At 41.9% G+C, this 20052-nt stretch overlaps 1 protein-coding gene across 1 annotated transcript in view; it reads right to left on the bottom strand.

Annotated features, from left to right (window-relative positions):
• Positions 1–20052, bottom strand: part of LOC137677168 (transcription factor RFX3-like) — a 202016-nt gene that overhangs the window by 44522 nt on the left and 137442 nt on the right. The window contains exons 5-7 of the mRNA XM_068424419.1: positions 18047–18121; positions 7094–7275; positions 4965–5084 (exon numbers count right to left, since the gene is read on the bottom strand). Coding sequence (XP_068280520.1) covers positions 4965–5084; positions 7094–7275; positions 18047–18121 — 377 coding nt within the window. The remainder of the gene's footprint in view (positions 1–4964; positions 5085–7093; positions 7276–18046; positions 18122–20052) is intronic.

Below are 20052 nucleotides of genomic sequence, written 5' to 3'. Positions count from 1 at the left end.
ACAGAGAAGTAGCATTCCCATAGCTCATGTCATCCACAACTGGGACTCAGCAACTAGCAGCACCACCTTTGAATTAGCTCAGTGATTGTTGCCACTCAACTGAAATTCATGCCTGAAATCTCAGACCCTGAATTCAGGCCCATGTCAAACACCGAACACAAGCATACCTCTAGCAGGTCTTTGGATATATTCATGTTTGTGGTGGGTTAGCCTTGGCTAACAGTGAAACTCCCACTCAGCCACTCACATCCCCCCACTGCAGTGAGTCAGGTGGAGAAAATAGGAAGAACAGGAACAAGAAAGCTCGTGGGTCAAGATAATGACAGGAGATTGCTTACCAATTACCGTTGTGGGCAAAACAGGCTCAACTTGGGTAAAATTAATTTAATTTATTGCCAATTAAAATAAAAATGTAATTACTAATTCGGGTAGCAGGAAACAAAGACAAATATTAAAACACTCTCCTCCTTTCCCAGGTTCAGCTTCATGCCTTCATTCCAGACTCCTCTTCTCCCCTTCCTTGTTATTGCCACAGGTTACATGCAGTCCCTTCAGTGAGGCAATGAGCACCTCAAGGAGGTGGGTGGGAGGGTGTTATGGTCTATACATAACAGTATCTCTCTGCCACTCCTTCCTTCTCACACTTCTCTGCTCTAGCATGGGTTCTCCACCGGCTGCAGTTCCTTCATGAAATATCCAACTGCTCCAGCATGGGCTGTTCCACAAGGTGCTATGTGAATACTGGTTCTGGCACCATGGAGCACCTCCTCCCCCTCCTTCTTCTCTGACCTTGGTGTTCATATGGCTGTTTCTCACTCTTTTTTTTTTCCCCTCCTCCTCCTCTTCGTCTGGTGTTTTTTGCCCTAAGTATGTTTTCACAAAGGCACCACCAACTTCATTGATTGGCTCAGCTTTGGCCTGCATTGGGTCCGTTGCTGAGCCAGCTGGAACCAGTTGTGTCTGGCACAGGGCAGCCCCTTACCCACTACCAAAATCTTGCTACATATATCCAATACAATGCGACACAAGTAAGAAAGTTGCATGACCTTTCAAATTAAGAAAGAATGAAGAAAAGTGATCTGTAGCATAAATTCAGCCTACAATGTTTGTCAAGAAGTCAAGAACTAGAAGTGTCTATCCAATTAGATGTGATTGATGAAGGGGGGGTAAAATGATACAACTAAACAGAAAAAGCTAACACAGTTGACAGATGATTCTAAAGGACAAAAGAAAAATAACATTTCTCAATTTGAGTAATCATAAGGGAGAAGGAAACATTTGTGGTTCTTAGATTCTCTTTGCTCTGAATGTCTTCTTATAAGAGAATTATTTCACAGATGTTAACATTTTTTTAGTTTTTAAATAAAATTAGAAACATTAATAAAACTGGAAAATAAGAAAGATTTCTCCTAATGATTCAAACTATAGTATTCAGTCCTTTATCTCATGTTAAAACATGCTAGAGTTCTGAATACCGTAAGATAAATTTTATACAAATTTACAGATATATACCAAACTTCTCAGATATATACTAAGCATGCTTCATAACTGTGGCAGAAGTCTTAGTTTGGAAATATAGTGTTTAAAAAATGCAATGCAGCTTAATGCATGCTTTTGTTTGCTTGTTTTTCTTACATGTGGCTCTTTTATCCTCCCCCTCACCCCCCAAACTCTAACTTCTGAGGTCTAGTACATACATGAGAATCTTGATTTGCATTAAAATAAACAAGCAAATATATGGATATTTTCAAGCTTCCCCCCCCTACACATTTCAGGGGAAAAACTGACCAAACTGTATCCTAAAACCTGCAAAATAAGGATATCAACAGAAATAAAAAAAAAAAGATTTCTGCATGCTAGAGAACAAAAAATTGTATTTAATATGCTAGAATAAGAAATACTGGTGGTTTATACATATATTTAAACTTTTGTTTAAAATTACTATTATAAGCATATTCCAATGTGATAAAAATATTATGAAAACATCTACTCTTGCTTTTCAAAGTTTTCCATCTCTAGTTTTCCTACTCTAGTTTTCCATCAAAAAATTTTAAGTCAAAAACTTCAAAGTTGGCAGTTTTTACACAAAACATTGCATAGATAACAGTTGTTTCATGAGTTCTCAATTTTTTAAATGAAAATTTCTAATTTTTGTGTTGGATAAACACTTCTTTTCTGAAAAGTATATTGGCATATCTGATTTTGCACAGAAAGAGACAGTACTAAGTTTTTCACCTTGTAAATATCACACAGTAAATCTAGCTCCCTGCTCTCTGCATTTCATCTATTTAGAATGCCCGGGATTTGGAAATTTATTTTACTGAAAACTTTGCACATCTGAACTGATTTAGGGGATGAACAAAGATCTTCAAAACTACTTTATATAGATACTGTTGGGATGGAATAAATAAAGCAGATCCACACTATTTTCATTAGTATCCAGTGAAAGGACAAAAGGCAATGGACACAAATTGAAATACAGGAAATTCTGCTTAAACATAAGAAAATGCTTTTTTTTTTTTTTACTCTAGGGGTGGTTGAACACTGAAACAGTTTGCCCAGGAAGGTTGTGGAGTCTCCATCTTTAGAGATATTCAAAACCCAACTGTACACGGTCTTGGGCAACCTGCCCTAGCTGATATTGCTTTGAGTTGGGGGGGATTGGACTAGACAATCTCCAGAGGTGCCTTCCAAACAAATGACATTTCCTGTTTTTCAATTTGTGCCCATTGTCCTGTCACTGGGCACTGCTGAGAAGAGTCCGGGTCAGTCTCTTACTCCCTCCCATCAGGTATTTGTACACATTGATAAGATCTCTATGTTGTAGGAGTACTGATCTCTAGTGCAGCCACAGCCATGCCTGTGGATGGCTATGGATCCAATTGATCTGGACCCCAATCCATGGACTGGCTTTCTGGCTTGACCTTGGACCTGTCTTGCCACTAGGGACCTGCCCAGTGATCAGTGGACTGTGTCTGACCCTGGGTATCCTCACCAGACCTGAGTCTGATTTGCAGACTGGCTTCCTGGTTTGACCTTGGACCTGCCTCATCACCACAAATTTGTCTGATGATCTGGACTCTTGGTTGTATCTGACTACCATCTCCAGGTCTGCCCTGCTCACCTCACTTGGATACTGCAGGACTGGGCCCAGACTGGTGAGGCCCTTGCCATGCATATCATGGTGCTTGACTCCCAACTCCCCATCCCTTAGGGAGAAGCCAGCCCTCGCTGCTCCCTGACAGGAAGACAGTGTTGAAAGTCTTGCTAAAGTCAATATAGACAATATCCATTGCTCTCCCCTCATCCACTGAGCCAGTCATCTCATTGCAGAAGGCTATTGTGTTGGTCAAGCATGATTTCCCCTTCATAAATCCATGCTGACAACTCCCAATCATCTTCTTGTCCTTCATAGGTGGGCTTTGGCTTTCCTAACACCATCCCTGCACGCTCAGACAGTCTCTCTCTATATTCCTCTTGGGTTCCCTGACCCTGCTTCCACCTCTTGTATACTTTCTTTTTATGTTTGAGCTTTGTCAGGAGCTCCTTGTTCATCCATGCAGGCCTCCTGCCACCTTTGCTTGGCTTCCTGCATGTCGGGATGGACCATTCTTTAGCTTTGAGGAGATGATCCTTGAAAAATCAATCAATCAGCTCTCTTGGACCCCTTTGCCCTGTAGGACTGTCTCCCATGGCATTATTCCAAGCAGAGCCCAGAAGAGGCCCAAGTCTTCTCTCCTCAAGTCTAGGGTTTTGATACATCAGTTCTTGCCAGGAGGAGGAAATCAACACAAAGCTGAACCTAATCACAAGCACTTCTATCATATATGTGCTGCTTAAAGTAATGAAAATGAACAACAGAATTTGAAATTCAAAGCTCCTATTAGGTTTTTTTTTCCAGCTTGTGGGAAAATAACCCAAGACTGCCAAGAAGTGTCTGTTCAGAATTGCATCATATTTTACTTTTATTATCACTTTTTTAAAATTTATGAGTTTTTAGGTATGTACTCTCTCATGTCTACTGTGTCCTGGTTTGGCCTAAACCAGGCCAATTTTCCTTTCAGTGATTTTTACTTTCAGCTAAGTCTCCTCTAAGTAGCTGCACTTTCTGAAACTAACTGCATGTTTTGCAGACAGTGTCTGCTTCCAGGACTGATAACGCTCGAAGTTTGTAGTTATCACTGAGGCACCGGTAGGGATGTTGTGCAGAAAGGCTCTTGCTGTACTTGTTCTTAGAGAAACCAAGGTCACTGCTGAATTCCTCACTGCTTACGAGTGAAGAGTCGAAGGGGGGTCGCAGCTGCAGGGGGGAGCGGACAGGGCAGGTGACCCAAAATTGACCAACGAGGGTATTCCATCCCATACACGTCATTCTCAGTATAAAGCGGGGGGATCACGAGGGTCTCGCTCTCTTTCTGCTATGGCCAGTGTCCGAAGAGGACTCCGTCTGTTTTCCTGCTGCCCCCGATCCCGATCCGTGCATTCCTGAATCCAGCTCTCGACCGTCGCTAGGCCCAGCCTGGGCCTTCCTGGAGCCTGCCCTGCAGTGCCGGTGGTGATGTGGCTGACTTCAGGGGAGCTCAATCTTGGTTTTGTATATATATTTGTATATATTTGATTATTTCTATTATTGTTATTATACTCTTTTTCATTATTATAGTTTATTAAAACTGTTTTAACTTTCCAACCCGTAAGTCTCTCTCCCTTTTCCCTTTCCCTTTCCCTTTGGGGGGAGGGCGGGGGATAACAGAGAGCATCTGCCACAGGTTTAATAGCCAGCCCAGCTTTAAACCGTGACATACTGATATCAGACTCTAGTGATATCAACTAGAGATCTGACAAAACTTTATTTTTCACAAGTGAAGTTAAACAATTTCCATTAGAGGTTCAACTTTCACATAAATGAGGACAGGTAAGTCTCCAAAACTAGAAATATGAAAAAGTAATTTCATTTAACACTGTACCTCTGTTTCTGCTGCATGGGTTGCTGTCTCATAGCCATATATTGCATGTCCTCTTGTAGTCGATTAAGGGGAGAATCTGGTTTGACACGAATCCCATAATAATGGTATTTGGAGTTCCCCCTTTAAGAAAGAACAAAAATAACATTAGTTTTATGCATATACATCATACTCACTTCACAATTTGCCTTGACTGGAAAGCAGTACATAAAAGTTAGGCTTGACTTTCCTCTCACTCTACTATAAAACTGGTATAACTCCACCAGCTTCTGGAAATCAGTGCACTTAAACTATATTTTCCAGCACTTTACTGTTGGACTTCATTTAAATGAAGTCATGCTTAACCAACTTGATAGCCTTTTATGAGGACATAACCCGGTGGATAGATGATGGTAAAGCTGTGGATGTGGTCTATCTTGATTTCAGTAAAGCGTTTGACACGGTCTCCCACAGCATCCTCGCAGCTAAACTGGGGAAGTGTGGTCTGGATGATCGGGTAGTGAGGTGGATTGTGAACTGGTTGAAGGAAAGAAGCCAGAGAGTGGTGGTCAATGGGACTGAGTCCAGTTGGAGGCCTGTGTCTAGCGGAGTCCCGCAAGGGTCGGTACTGGGACCAGTTCTATTCAATATATTCATTAATGACTTGGATGAGGGATTAGAGTGCACTGTCAGCAAGTTCGCTGATGACACCAAACTGGGAGGAGTGGCTGACGCACCGGAAGGCTGTGCTGCCATTCAGAGAGACCTGGAGAGGCTGGAGAGTTGGGCGGGGAGAAATTGAATGAAATATAACAAGGGCAAGTGTAGAGTCCTGCATCTGGGCAAGAACAACCCCATGTACCAGTACAAGTTGGGGGCAGACCTGTTGGAGACCAGCGTAGGGGAAAGGCACCTGGGGGTCCTAGTGGACAACAGGATGACCATGAGCCAACAATGTGCCCTTGTGGCCAGGAAGGCCAATGGCATCCTGGGTGTGGTTAGTAGGTCAAGAGAGGTTCTCCTCCCCCTCTACTCTGCCCTGGTGAGGCCGCATCTGGAATATTGTGTCCAGTTCTGGGCCCCTCAGTTCAAGAAGGACAGGGAACTGCTAGAGAGAGTCCAGCGCAGAGCCACAAAGATGATTAAGGGAGTGGAACATCTCCCTTATGAGGAGAGGCTGAGGGAGCTGGGTCTCTTTAGCTTGGAGAAGAGGAGACTGAGGGGGGACCTCATTAATGTTTATAAATATGTAAAGGGCAAGTGCCATGAGGATGGAGCCAGGCTCTTCTCAGTGACATCCCTTGATAGGACAAGGGGCAATGGGTGCAAGCTGGAACACAGGAGGTTCCACATAAATATGAGGAAAAACTTCTTTACTGTAAGGGTGACTGAACACTGGAACAGGCTGCCCAGAGAGGTTGTGGAGTCTCCTTCTCTGGAGACATTCAAAACCCGCCTGGACGCGTTCCTGTGTGATATGATCTAGGGAATCCTGCTCCGGCAGGGGGATTGGACTAGATGATCTTTCGAGGTCCCTTCCAATCCCTAACACTCTGTGATTCTGTGATTCTGTAAATAGAATAAGGAAAGTAAAAACCAAATAAATTACTTATGCAGTCATGGTGAATAAAACAATTCCATAAATGGGGCATGCTTGTGAGTGAGTAAGCGCTTGTGTATGTTTCACTAGTCAACTTCAGTCCTGATCAGCTGGAGAGGAAGAACAGAACTGGGCTATCTGCATTCATGTTTGTGTGAGTGCTATTGGCATCTATGTGGATGTTGGTAAAGGCATTGCTCTATGTTAGCTTGTGTGGTTAGCTGTGTTAGTGTCATATGTGTGTGTTTATCTGCATCTTTGGAACACATGTTCAGTCTCACTAATAGCTGAACCTGCAAATGGGAACAGCAGTAGCTGCATCAATTGGACTGAGATGGAAGATATCTGGGTCTTAAGAGTACACAGAATCTGCCTATAGCAGACCAGGAGTCCCCTGGGTCCTGAAGTCCACTGGATTTGGCAACTCCCTTAACAGTAAGGTTTTAAATATTTTTATTTCTTTGCTTGCTTGCTTTTTTTTAACATACAAGCTTCATGTTCACAATTATTATTGATATTTTCTATTATACTTTAAGATTTCATTAACGCAAACCTGGTTCCCAGTCTTCTGGTCCGTAATCCCATGAAGATTGACCGTATGAGTTTTCCAAAGGAGGCAGCATTGACTGGATCTAACTTGTGCTCCTGACAATGACGTAAGTAATGGTTGTAAAGGGTACTTCTGGGAAGACTCACTCCTTCTGCGGTTTCATAGTTGTCTAAAAGCCATTGGAGCTATATTAAATATGAAAGAGTGAACATATGTAAATTCAGTATTACTCTACTAAAAAAAAATCTTAATTGTACAACACAGAACTCATATTTTTTAGACCACTCTTAAGGCCTGTTTAATACAGTGACTTTGTTCTTCAATCAAATATAATCTCTTTATACCTCTTTCAATGCTAGATATGCCATGATGCCTTAGTATCTTTTAGAATTACAAGGAAATAACAAAACTCATTGCACTTGTGACCTCAGATAGCTCCACTTCTAAAAATATTTCAGATTCAGTACCATACATTAACATTTTACGAAGTTATTTGTGCTTTGGAGACAAATTGTTGGAACTCCAAGGAAATAAAATAATCAATGTAATTTATATTAACTGCAGGAAAAAAATAAAAGGAGTAAGATAATACATTTTTAATTCTGGAATGTTATACTATTTCTCTTCACCTGAAATTAAAAAAATACAAATGAAAAAACCCCAGTACTTCATTTAAATTAATAGGGTTTATTTTCTTCCAAATACAAAGAACAAACTATCAAATATGAGGTAACAAGCAATCTAGATGACATGAAAAATAACTGGTATATCTATAAAATATTATGGGCCTGATCCCTTTCTGTTGTAGCCTGTTTGCCTTTGACTTGAAAGAGGAACAGAATTAGTATTCTTTTTTTTTTCCCCGTGTAATTTGATGTAGAATTTTGGTGAGCAATTTTGGAAGCATGTAGGCAGTTTCTAATACATCATTGTACCATTGTATAGAACAAGTAGCAACTAACATACACACAAAACCCAAGGAAAATGGTCACTTTAATGACATTTAACAGTATAGGAGAACACAGAATAAAATGGAAATATTTTTATAGTGGTTATATGTAAATTCTGTGGTTTCAGTTTTTTGGGGATGCTAACATTTTACCTAGCTTACACCCCCCCCTCCCCCCATGGTTTCATATCCTTGGAATTTCCCTTTAATTTCAGCCTGAAAAATTCCCAAATTTTGTTTTCTGCTTGCATTTACTACTTAATTACTTAAGAAAGTAATTATACCAAAATGAATCAGCACGAACATCCAAATTTTCCAGGTTCACAATTCTTACCAAAACTCTGGGCTTAGTTTGAGCATCCAATAAATCCCCGAGACATGGATTTGATTTTGGCATTTGGAACAAAATTTTATTTCAATATGCTGAAGCCTCACACAGTTGTATAATCCATTTCAATTTAGTCCACCAAAGCAATTAATATGACCAAGATATGTGTTTAAAGTACAGTAAAAGATATATAAAGTTTATGTGATATTTAATACACTACTCTGCAGGGTTATTTACTAATAGATCACTGAACAAATTCTGTTCTACTAATGTTCGATATAACTTGTCATTTAAAGAATGTGAATATCAATATTTTAATGCCCATTACTCATGAAATATGTTTCCACTCTGACCCTTCTTTATTGTAGAACTACTAGTAAAATTTAGATTATAATGAATATATTGGACATACAGTTCTATTTAAGTCAGTTGTGAGCAATTTACAAAGCACAATACATGAAAAATGCAAAAAAAAAAAAAATTAGGAAAACATTTACTCCAGACCTTTCAAAGACCATCTTCATGTTTACTGTCTTACAGAAATCATCACCAGAACTATCATGCTTAGGTTTCTAAACAAGAGCTCTATGTAAAGATGCAGGAGAAGAAAGATCTAACTGGTTCCAAGATGGATGCAGATAATGTTGCACTTTAAATAAACATAATAAAAAAGCACAGTTCATCATCCTTATATCAACCTGTAGATATAAATGCATTATTAAAAAAGTCCTAACATTCACAAATGTATTTTATCTTGAGCATTTACAATTCTGAAATAAAGCCTAGGAAAAATATTATTGCAAACTTTTACCTTTACTTGAGTGTATTAACAAAACCATTTCATTAATCGCATAAGTATATCTTAATTATATCTTTCAACCTTTCCATTTAATCTATACTAATTAGATTATGGAATATGAGCTATTTCTATTTTAGCTCACAAAGAAAAAAATGATTGTCAAACAAAATTATTTCCCAATTAACTTCTAAATACAGCATTAGACTTTTTTTCCAGATGAATTAGAATTTATTAGGACTGATTTAAGTGCATTTTACTAATGATCCGTATTTGACAGATATTCCTTCAACCACAGCTTGGCATTAGCCAACAATCACAGAATCATTAAGGTTGGAAGGGACCTCTGGAGATCATCTAGTCCAATCCCCTGACAAAACAGGTTCCCCTAGAGCATGTTGCACAGGGTCATGTCCAGGTGGGTTTTGAATATCTCCGGAGAAGGAGACTCTACAAACTCCCTGGGCAGCCTGTTCCAGTGCTCTGTCACCCTCAAAGTAAAGTTTTTCCTCATTTTCAGATGGAACTTCCCATGTTTCACAGAATCACAGAATCACAGAATCAATCAGGTTGGAAGAGACCTCTGGGATCATCGAGTCCAACCATTGCCCTGACACCACCATGTCAACTAGGCCATGGCACTAAGTGCCATGTCCAGTCTTGTCTTAAATACATCCAGAGATGGTGACTCCACCACCTCCCTGGGCAGCCCCTTCCAATGTCTAATGACCCTTTCTGAGAAGAAATGCTTCCTAATGTCCAACCTGAACCTCCCCTGGCGAAGCTCAAGGCTATGTCCTCTTGTCCTATCACTAGTTGCCTGGGAGAAGAGGCCGACTCCCACTTCACTACAACCTCCCTTCAGGTAGTTGTAGACTGCAATAAGGTCACCTCTGAGCCTCCTCTTCTCCAGGCTAAACAACCCCAGCTCCCTCAGCCGTTCCTCACAGGTCAGACCCTCCAGACCCTTCACCAGCTTGGTCGCCCTCCTCTGGACTTGCTCCAACACCTCAACATCTTTCTTGAAGTGCGGGGCCCAGAACTGGACACAGGATTCAAGGTGCGGCCTCACCAGTGCCGAGTACAGAGGGACGATCACTTCCCTAGACCGGCTGGCTACACTATTCCTAATAGAGGCCAGGATGCCATTGGCCTTCTTGGCCACCTGGGCACACTGCTGGCTCATGTTTAGCCGGCTGTCGATCAGCACCCCCAGGTCTCTTTCCACCGGGCCGCTTTCTAACCACTCTTCCCCCAGCCTGTAGCGCTGCATGGGGTTGTTGTGGCCCAAGTGTAAGACCCGGCACTTGTTCCTGTTGAACCTCATGCCATTGGTCTCAGCCCATCTATCTAACCTGTCCAGATCCCTCTGTAGGGCCTTCCTACCCTCCAGCAGATAGACACTCCCACCCAGCTTGGTGTCATCTGCAAATTTGCTGAGGGTGCACTCAATCCCTACGTCTAGATCATCTCTAAAGATATTGAACAGCACCGGCCCCAGAACTGAGCCCTGGGGAACACCGCTAGTGACCGGCCGCCAGTTGGACTTTGCCCCATTCACCACCACTCTCTGGGCTCAGCCATCCAGCCAGTTTTTAACCCATCGAAGAGTCCACCCACCCAAGCCCCGGGCAGCCAGTTTGTCTAGGAGGGTGCTGTGGGAGACAGTGTCGAATGCCTTACTGAAGTCTAGATAGACTCCATCCACAGCCCTGCCCTCATCTACTAAGCGGGTCACTTGGTCATAGAAGGAGACCAGGTTGGTCAAGCAGGACCCGCCTTTCATGAATCCATGTTGGCTGGCCCCGATGCCCCGATTGTCCTGCATGTGCCGTGTAATGGCACTCAGGATGATCTGTGCCATCACCTTGCCTGGCACCGAGGTCAGGCTGACAGGCCTATAGTTCCCTGGATCGTCCTTCCGGCCCTTCTTGTAGATGGGCGTTACATTTGCTAATTTCCAGTCAGCTGGAACTTCTCCAGTTAACCAGGACTGCCAGTAGATAATCGAGAGTGGTTTGGCAAGTTCATCTGCCAGTTCCTTCATTACTCTGGGGTGAATCCCATCCGGGCCCATAGCCTTGTGGGTGTCCAACTGGCACAGCAGGTCACTAACCATCTTCTCCTGGATTACGGGGGGTTCACACAGCCCCCATCCCTAACTTCAGGCTCTAGGGGCCGAGTCTCCTGAGGACAACCGGTCTTGACATTAAAGACCAAGGCAAAGAAGGCATTGAGCACCTCTGCCTTTTCCTCATCCCCTGACACTACACTACCCTCCTCATTCAGCAAGTGGTGGAGGCTCTCCTTGACCCTCCTTTTGCTGTTGATGTATTTGTAGAAGCTTTTTTTGTTATCTTTGACTATAGCAGCCACATCAAGCTCTGATTGAGCTTTGGCCCTTCTAATCTTCTCCCTACACGACCTGGCCACGTCCCTATAGACCTCCCAAGTTACCCGACCCTCCTTCCAGAGCAAATAGGCTCTCTTTTTTTCCTTAAGTTCTAGCCTAAGTTCTCTGTTTAACCAGGCTGGTCTTTTTCCCCGACAGCTTGTCTTCCTACACACCGGGACAGCCTGCTCCTGAATATTTAGCAATTCCCTTTTGAAGCATGTCCAGCCTTCCTGGACTCCTTTGTCCTTCAGGAACGACTCCCAAGGGACTCTGTCCACCAACCTCTTAAACAGGCTAAAGTCTGCCCGGCGGAAATCTAAGGCAGAAGTTCTGCTCTTGCCCCTCCTTACTTCCCCCACTATCGAAAACTCTAACATTTCATGGTCGCTACTCCCAAGACGGCCACCGACCCTCACATCTCCCACTAGTCCCTCCCTGTTCACAAACAACAGGTCAAGCAGGGCCCCTCCTCTAGTGGGCTCATTCACCACTTGCATGAGGAAGTTGTCCTCCACACATTCGAGGAACCTCCTAGATTGCTTCCTCTCTGCCATGTTGTATTTCCAGCAGACATCCGGCAAGTTGAAGTCGCCCATGAGTACAAGGGCCGGCGACCGGGCAGCTTCTGACAGCCGCTTGTAAAACGCCTCATCCGCCTGCTCATCCTGGTTGGGTGGTCTATAACAGACTCCCACCGGAATGTCCGCCCTGCCGACCTTCCCCCTGATCTTTACCCATAGACATTCAACCTTGTCATCCTCATCATCTTCCTCAATTTCGACACAGTCCAAGCACTCCCTAACATACAGCGCTACCCCACCGCCTCTCCTGCTTCGCCTGTCCCTCTTAAAGAGCCTATAGCCATCCATAGCAGCACTCCAGTCATGAGAGTCATCCCACCACGATTCTGTGATGGCAACCACATCATAACCTTCCTGCTGTACAGTGGCTTCTAGCTCTTCCTGTTTGTTGCCCATACTACGTGCATTGGTGTAAATGCACTTCAGCTGGGCTAGCGGCCTTGCCCCCGACGCAGGCCTGTCACCCCTAGGTTCAGTTTGTGCCTGTTGCCCCTTGCCCTGTCACTGGGCACTACTGAGAAGAGTCTGGCCCCATCCTCTTGACACCCACCCCTAAGGTATTTGTAAGCATTGAGAAGATCCCCCCTCCGTCTTCTCTTCTCCAGGATAGACAGACCCAGCTCCCTCAGCCTCCCCTCATAGGAGAGATGCTCCAGTCCTCTGATCATCTTTGTAGCCCTCCGCTGGACTCTCTCCATTAGTTCCTTATCTTTCTTGAACTGGGGGAGCCCAGAACTGGACACAGTACTCCAGGTGTGACCTCACTAGGGCAGTGTAGAGGGGGAGGATAACCTCCCTCCACCTGCTGTCCACACTCTTCTTAATGCACCCCAGGATACCATTGGCCTTCCTGGCCACAAGGGCACATTGCTGGCTCATGGTGAGCTTGTCCACCAGAACTCCCAGGTCTCTCTCCACAGAGCTGCTTTCCAGCACGTCAACCCCCAGCATGTACTGGTGCATGGGGTTATTCCTCCCTAGGTGCAGGACCCTACACTTGCCTTTGTTGAACTTCATGAGGTTCCTCTCTGCCCAGCTCTCTAGCCTGTCCAGGTCTCGCTGAATGGCAGCACAGCCTTCTGGTGTATCGGCCACTCCTCCCAGCTTTGTGTCATCAGCAAACTTGCTGAGGGTACACTCAGTCCCTTCATCCAGATCACTGATGATTAAGTTGAACAAGACTGGACCAGTACTGACCCCTGGGGAACACCACTAGCTACAGACCTCCAACTAGACTCAGCACCGCTGATCACAACCCTCTGAGCTCTGCCATTCAGCAAGCTCTCAATCAACCTCACTGTCCACTCATCTAACCCACACTCCCTGAGCTTTCCTATGAGGATGTGATGGGAGACAGTGTCAAAAGCCTTGCTGAAGTCAAGGTAGACAACATCCACTGCTCTTCCCTCGTCTACCCAGCCAGTCATGTACTCATAGAAGGCCATCAGATTGGTCAAGTATGATTTCCCCTTGGTGAATCCATGTTGACTACTCCTGATCATCTCCTTTTCCTCCACATGCTTAGAGATGTCATCCAGAATGAGCTGTTCCATCACTTTTCCAGGGATGGAGGTGAGGCTGACCGGCCTGTAGTTGCCTGGGTCCTCCTTCTTGCCCTCTTTGAAGACTGGAGTGACATTGGCCTTCCTCCAGTCCTCAGGCACCTCTCCTGTTCTCCATGACCTTTCAAAGATGATGGAGAGTGGCTGGGCAATAACATCTGCCAGCTCCCTCAGCACTCGTGGGTGCATCCCATTGGGGCCCATGGATTTGTGGGTGTCCAGTTTGCCTAAATGGTCTCTAACTTGATCCTCCTCAACCAATGGAAAATCTTCCTTTCTCCAGACTTTCTCTCATACCTCCAGGGTCTGGGAATCCTGAACGTCAGCCTTAGCAGTAAAGACTGAGGCAAAGAAGGCATTCAGTAACCCCTCCTTCTCTGTATCCTCCGTCACCAGGGCACCCTCCTCATTCAGCAGCAGGCCCACATTTTCCCTAGTCTTCCTTTTGCTGCTGATGTACTTGAAGAATCCAATGGGAAAGCAAAACCCAAGATAAGTACAAAATAAGGATTTTTGCTCTAGGGTGAAGATATTTCAATAACAAAAACTTGAAGTGATTACTTGGTAGGTTACAGCCTGGAAAAAGAGTGCCAATAGCTGAATACCATGTAAAAAGGTAAATAATCTGCAGACACAATAAAGTTATTGCAAACAACCTTAAATATATTTTTGTATTTGCAGAAATCTAATTCTAAAATTGAAATGTCCAGACTTTGATTTCTGACTTGTTGATTTATAATATTAACAACATTGGAATGGCATGAAATGACTTACACAGAACAGGTAAATTGACTCCAACTTCAATGAAACGTCTCGTTAGGCCGAGACCAACGGCATGAGGTTCAAGAAGAACAAGTGCCGGGTCTTACACTTGGGCCACAACAACCCCATGCAGCGCTACAGGCTGGGGGAAGAGTGGTTAGAAAGCGGCCCGGTGGAAAGAGACCTGGGGGTGCTGATCGACAGCCAGCTAAACATGAGCCAGCAGTGTGCCCAGGTGGCCAAGAAGGCCAATGGCATCCTGGCCTCTATTAGGAATAGTGTAGCCAGCCGGTCTAGGGAAGTGATCGTCCCTCTGTACTCGGCACTGGTGAGGCCGCACCTTGAATCCTGTGTCCAGTTCTGGGCCCCGCACTTCAAGAAAGACATTGAGGTGTTGGAGCGAGTCCAGAGGAGGGCGACCAAGCTGGTGAAGGGTCTGGAGGGTCTGACCTGTGAGGAACGGCTGAGGGAGCTGGGGTTGTTTAGCCTGGAGAAGAGGAGGCTCAGAGGTGACCTTATTGCAGTCTACAACTACCTGAAGGGAGGTTGTAGTGAAGTGGGAGTCGGCCTCTTCTCCCAGGCAACTAGTGATAGGACAAGAGGACATAGCCTCGAGCTTCGCCAGGGGAGGTTCATGGACATCAGGAAGAATTTCTTCTCAGAAAGGGTTATTAGACATTGGAATGGGCTGCCCAGGGAGGTGGTGGAGTCACCATCTCTGGATGTGTTTAAGACTGGACATGGCACTTAGTGCCATGGTCTAGCTGACATGGTGGTGTCAGGGCAATGGTTGGACTCGATGATCCCAGAGGTCTCTTCCAACCTGATTGATTCTGTGATTCTGTGAATCTGTAATATTTAGAAAACATTAGATTATAAATTAATTAAGTCAATCGCACACAGAAAGAAATCAGGAAAGGAAATAAAATAGAGGAAAATGAAAAAATCATTAAAATGAACAGGTATTAACTTAAGCAACAAAATGCCAGCTTAAGGAAAAAGATAGGACTAAAAACTTATTTGAGTCATAATCCAATAAATGTTTTAAAAATAGGGAAAACATCCAGTAAGTTTGATTTGGGTTCCATTAATTTCTTCCAAAATGACTGAGGCTAGGAAAGAACAATTATTACAGCAAGATGCATGGAGGTCTTTTTCACAGAATCAACAATAGATCCTTCTCTATATTTCTTTCAGTAGTTTTTAAAATACCTCAAAACACTTAAGAAACATCAGGATAAGACTCCCATAACAGATGCAAATCTCATTCTTAGGAAGATATTTTCATAGAATCATAGAATGGTTTGTGTTGGAAGGGACCTTTAAAGATCATCTAGTCCAACTCTCTACCATGGGCAGGGACAGCTTTCACTAGGTCTGGTCACTCAAAGCCCCATCCAATCTGACCTTGAACACTTCCAGGGAGGGGTCATCCACAGCTTTTCTGGGCAACCTGTTCCAGTGTCTCACCACTATCATTGTAAAGAACTTTCTTCCTTATGTCCAATTTAAATCTACCCTCTTCCAGTTTTAAACCATTGCCCCTTGTCCTGTCACTACAGGCCCTCTCCATCTCCATCTTTCTTAGAAGCCCCCTTTAAATATTGAAAGGCTGCAATAAGGTCTCCCCAAAGCCTTCTCTTCTCCAGGCTGAACAACCTCAACTCTCTCAGTCTTTCTTCACAGGAGAGGTGTTCCAGCCCTCTGATCACTTTTGTGGCCTTCCTCGGGCCAACTCTATCCCATTATCTATGTCATTGATGAAGATATTAAATAATATTGGTCTAAGTATGGACCCTTGAAGGACACCACTTGTTACTGATCTCCATTTGGACACTGAGCTGTTGACTGCAACTCTTTGAATGTGGCCATCCAGCCAGTTCCTTATCCATCTAACAGTCGATCCGTCAAACCCATATCTCTCCAATTTAGCAGCCAGAATGGTGTGAGGGACCATATCAAAGGCCTTACAGAAGTCCAGATAGGTGACATCTGTAGCTCTTCCCTTGTCCACCGATGCAGTCACTCCATCATAGAAGGCCACTAGATTAGTCAGGCACAATTTGCCCTCGGTGAAGCCATGTTGGCTGTCTCTAATCACCTCCCTCTCTTCCATATGTTTCGACATGTCTTCCAGGAGGATCTGTTCAATGATCTTTTAACTAGTGCATGACACAGGAAATAGGGGAATACAGTTTTCTGATGTAGAAAAGTATGTCCTTTAATTCTTATTGTTTTCAATGTGAAGATTCTGGACTTCCTTGTCAGATTCAAGGCAGACTTATCAATTCTTTGTATATCTAAGTTGTAAGACAGATTTTTGGCATTTTGCAAAGAAAAATTATCATTCATTTGATTATGATATTAAAATCATTTTAGCATATTTCTAGGTTGTCTTAACATCAAAAAAAATATTTTAAAAACATCCAGAATGATCTAAAAGTCCTTCTTCACATTTTACAGAATTCAGTTTTCCTCACCCAATTTTAGCATTTTCTAAGAAAAGTAAATTCTCTTCCAAGAAATTGTAAAGGCTCCTGATGTCTTTTTCTACCATGATGATAAACTTTGACAAAATAATTTTGGTTTTCACCTCCACATCGCCACATTTTTTTTGGGGGGGGATGTCAACAAATCAAAATAAGTGTATAGTTTCTACCCAATATATTCATACATTCATATCACAATCAATATTTACATTTCTCTGGTAAAGGAATACAAGAACCTGAAGAAATATGTAAGTTTATGTTGGTTAGTAAGGCTGAGAAGCAAAAAGGATGCAGTATCTATAGAAATTTATCAGCATTAAAAAATACAAAACTATTTATACCAACTGATGAAAAAAACATGTTGTTTCCATAACATTTCAAGAAAGACTAGCACTGTTTAAAAACAAACTGAAGATTAAACTTTGAGCCATTCTCCTTTACCTAAAAGTTATATTTAATGGCTTTACCACTATATTTGCAACCATCTTTTTATGCAAACATCTTCAGCTTTCTCTTATGGAAAATTCCTAACTACAGGATTTGCAAAGAAAGAACAAAGCAAGAGGCAGAAGAATAAAACATTAGAGACTAACAGATTGTTTTATTTTTTTTATCTCATCAAATGGATCTTCAGAATTCTTATCTTATAATAAACTTATTCAGAATAATAGAAATATTTAAAAAGAAATCTGAAGAATATTTTTTATTCAAAGTGTGTGCTGCTTCTTTCCCCCTTCACCTGCTCTTAAATTATTGTATTGGTTACGCAAATTGTAGAAAATTATTTTAAAATGTCAACCCCAGACTACTTAAGAATTATTTGATTATTTTTACATTTACATTAGGACCTGCAGAACAGGCAAATACGTTAAGCTGTGTTAACACAATACAGAACCTAGAAAAGAAATGCACTCTGCAATATGTCATGACGCTTAATCTGACAAAATATAGTGACAGAAAATGTAGATTACAAGCAACTAAAATGGAAAGATTAAAAGCAAAAAGTAGCAATAAATTAAAACAAACATTTAGAGGCAGGCTAAGCATGCAGAACAAGCAAGAGATTAGCTTTCATGAAAGAAGAGACAACTTACATGGCTGTTGAGAAGAGAGCTTCTGTGAGTAGAAAGACCATCAGACTTTTGCAGCGTCTCAATCGCCATTTCAATCTGATAATAGATGTCATTAAAAAATGACTCAAGACAAGACAGTAAAAAAGGCTGATCAGAAAAATTCTGATAAATTGCCTTAAGTTCAACAGAAGTATCTAGTTCAGTCACCGCTAAGGGATATTTTCTACTTAAAGGCCTCATCCTGAAGTCCCCATGAAGGCAAACCTCCCCAGTGAAGTCAGGGAGGCATTTTGCTTGCATGTATACTGCAGGATCCCACTTTCAAAGTCCAATTTACCTTCCTCCCTGCTCATGAAATAAGCTACAGTAAGCTACATTGCAAACAGTAAAAATTACTGAACAATCAATGTTTTCAATAAAAGAAAAAAAAACCAACAGAATAAAATACTAAGAAAAGCCTCAATGTTTCTTCCTCCAAGTATTTGAGAAAGACCTGTGCACACTTTGAATATGAATTAGAAACAAAATTTCTGCTCTCTGCAGCCATAGAGTAAAATCTCAATCATTCAGTAGGTTTTCTGCCATTAGTTTCATTGGACAGGATATCACCCCTACAGCCTGTCAGAGCATTCTTTGAATATCCAGAGCTCTCAAAGTAAACAAAAATTGGAAGTTTATAAAGACAGCAAGATCCATCCTTAAAAAAAAGAAAAAAAATCAGATGGGTTCAGAATAATACTTTTAAAAGAAGTAGTATTATACACCACTAATTATACAGTAGTATTACTTCTAATACAAATGTGTAGACAACCATACCCATTCCAATTCTTCCCCTCCATATTAATACATCTTTTGATTAATTCTATGACAGCATTAAAAATAAAATTACAATCTAACTATAGTTTAGCTGCAGAGCTAGAATAGCAAAAACATTGAAAGTGATAGAGACAATGGGATGTACAGTAAAAGAAGGTACATAATTAGCCACATTAAATGGAAAAAACACAAAAGCAATGGAAAACCATCTGTACATTTAAAAGCACTTATTCTCCCTGTAGACAGTTTTTAAATGTCTTCCCTATCCTTCTTTAATTATTACAGTATTATCCAAAGAGTTTATGCTGGTAAATTACACTACTAAAATGAGTTCACCCAACATACAGCACAAAACTGGAAAATATTTCAGATATTTCAATTAGTGCATAAATACAATTTGTTTTCCTCTTTTTATAAGCTAATCAAATAGTATTTTTACTGTAGTAATTCTCAGTGAAAAAGGAAGTCTCTCTTACAACTGTCTAATATTAGAAATATAAGCCTTTTTATAAAAGCATACAAGTATCTGATTAGTATGTAAGAAAATATACTTCAATATTATAAAAATAATGTTTAAATGCATATTTTTTTCTTGCTTCAGTGGAAAATACTATTATATTACAATATGCTAAAAATTAAAAGGTTAAGATTTCATCATACTAAGATCAACTTACTATATACTACAACCATAGACTCTCCCATCTTAACATATTATAACACGATACATAATTTGAATCATAATTCTGAATCTTACTCCACTGTTTGACAATACCTTGTCTACAGCAGTACTACAGGACTGAATTCCTGCTTCCTGCTGCTCGTTCCAGCTACTACACTACCCTCTCACTTCACTGAGACAAGTTTTTGTAGTCTGTTCAAAGAACCAATCCTCTAAAATCATAAATTAAGAAGTTATATATATAATGTATATGTGTGTATATGTGTGTGTGTGTGTGTGTGTATATATATAAACATACACTTCCCCGCTTTGTCATCAGCATAGCACTACAAACAGTTGAGGGAACAAGGCAGTGGGGAATATATGTGAATATATGACACCAATATTGCCACTGAAGACAATATATCCATGGCCACAGATCCACAGATTTTAAAACCAGATATCTTAATGATTATTATGATCAACTTGTCTTATTTTTTGAATAATGTAGGTCAAGAAGTGCTCATTATCGCTAAAATTCACCATTAATGAT

The sequence above is a fragment of the Nyctibius grandis genome (assembly GCF_013368605.1).
Source record: "Nyctibius grandis isolate bNycGra1 chromosome W unlocalized genomic scaffold, bNycGra1.pri SUPER_W_unloc_2, whole genome shotgun sequence".
Lineage (NCBI taxonomy): Eukaryota > Metazoa > Chordata > Aves > Nyctibiiformes > Nyctibiidae > Nyctibius > Nyctibius grandis.
Note: the sequence above shows the minus strand (reverse complement) of the source record. Positions and strands in the feature narration are given on the sequence as shown.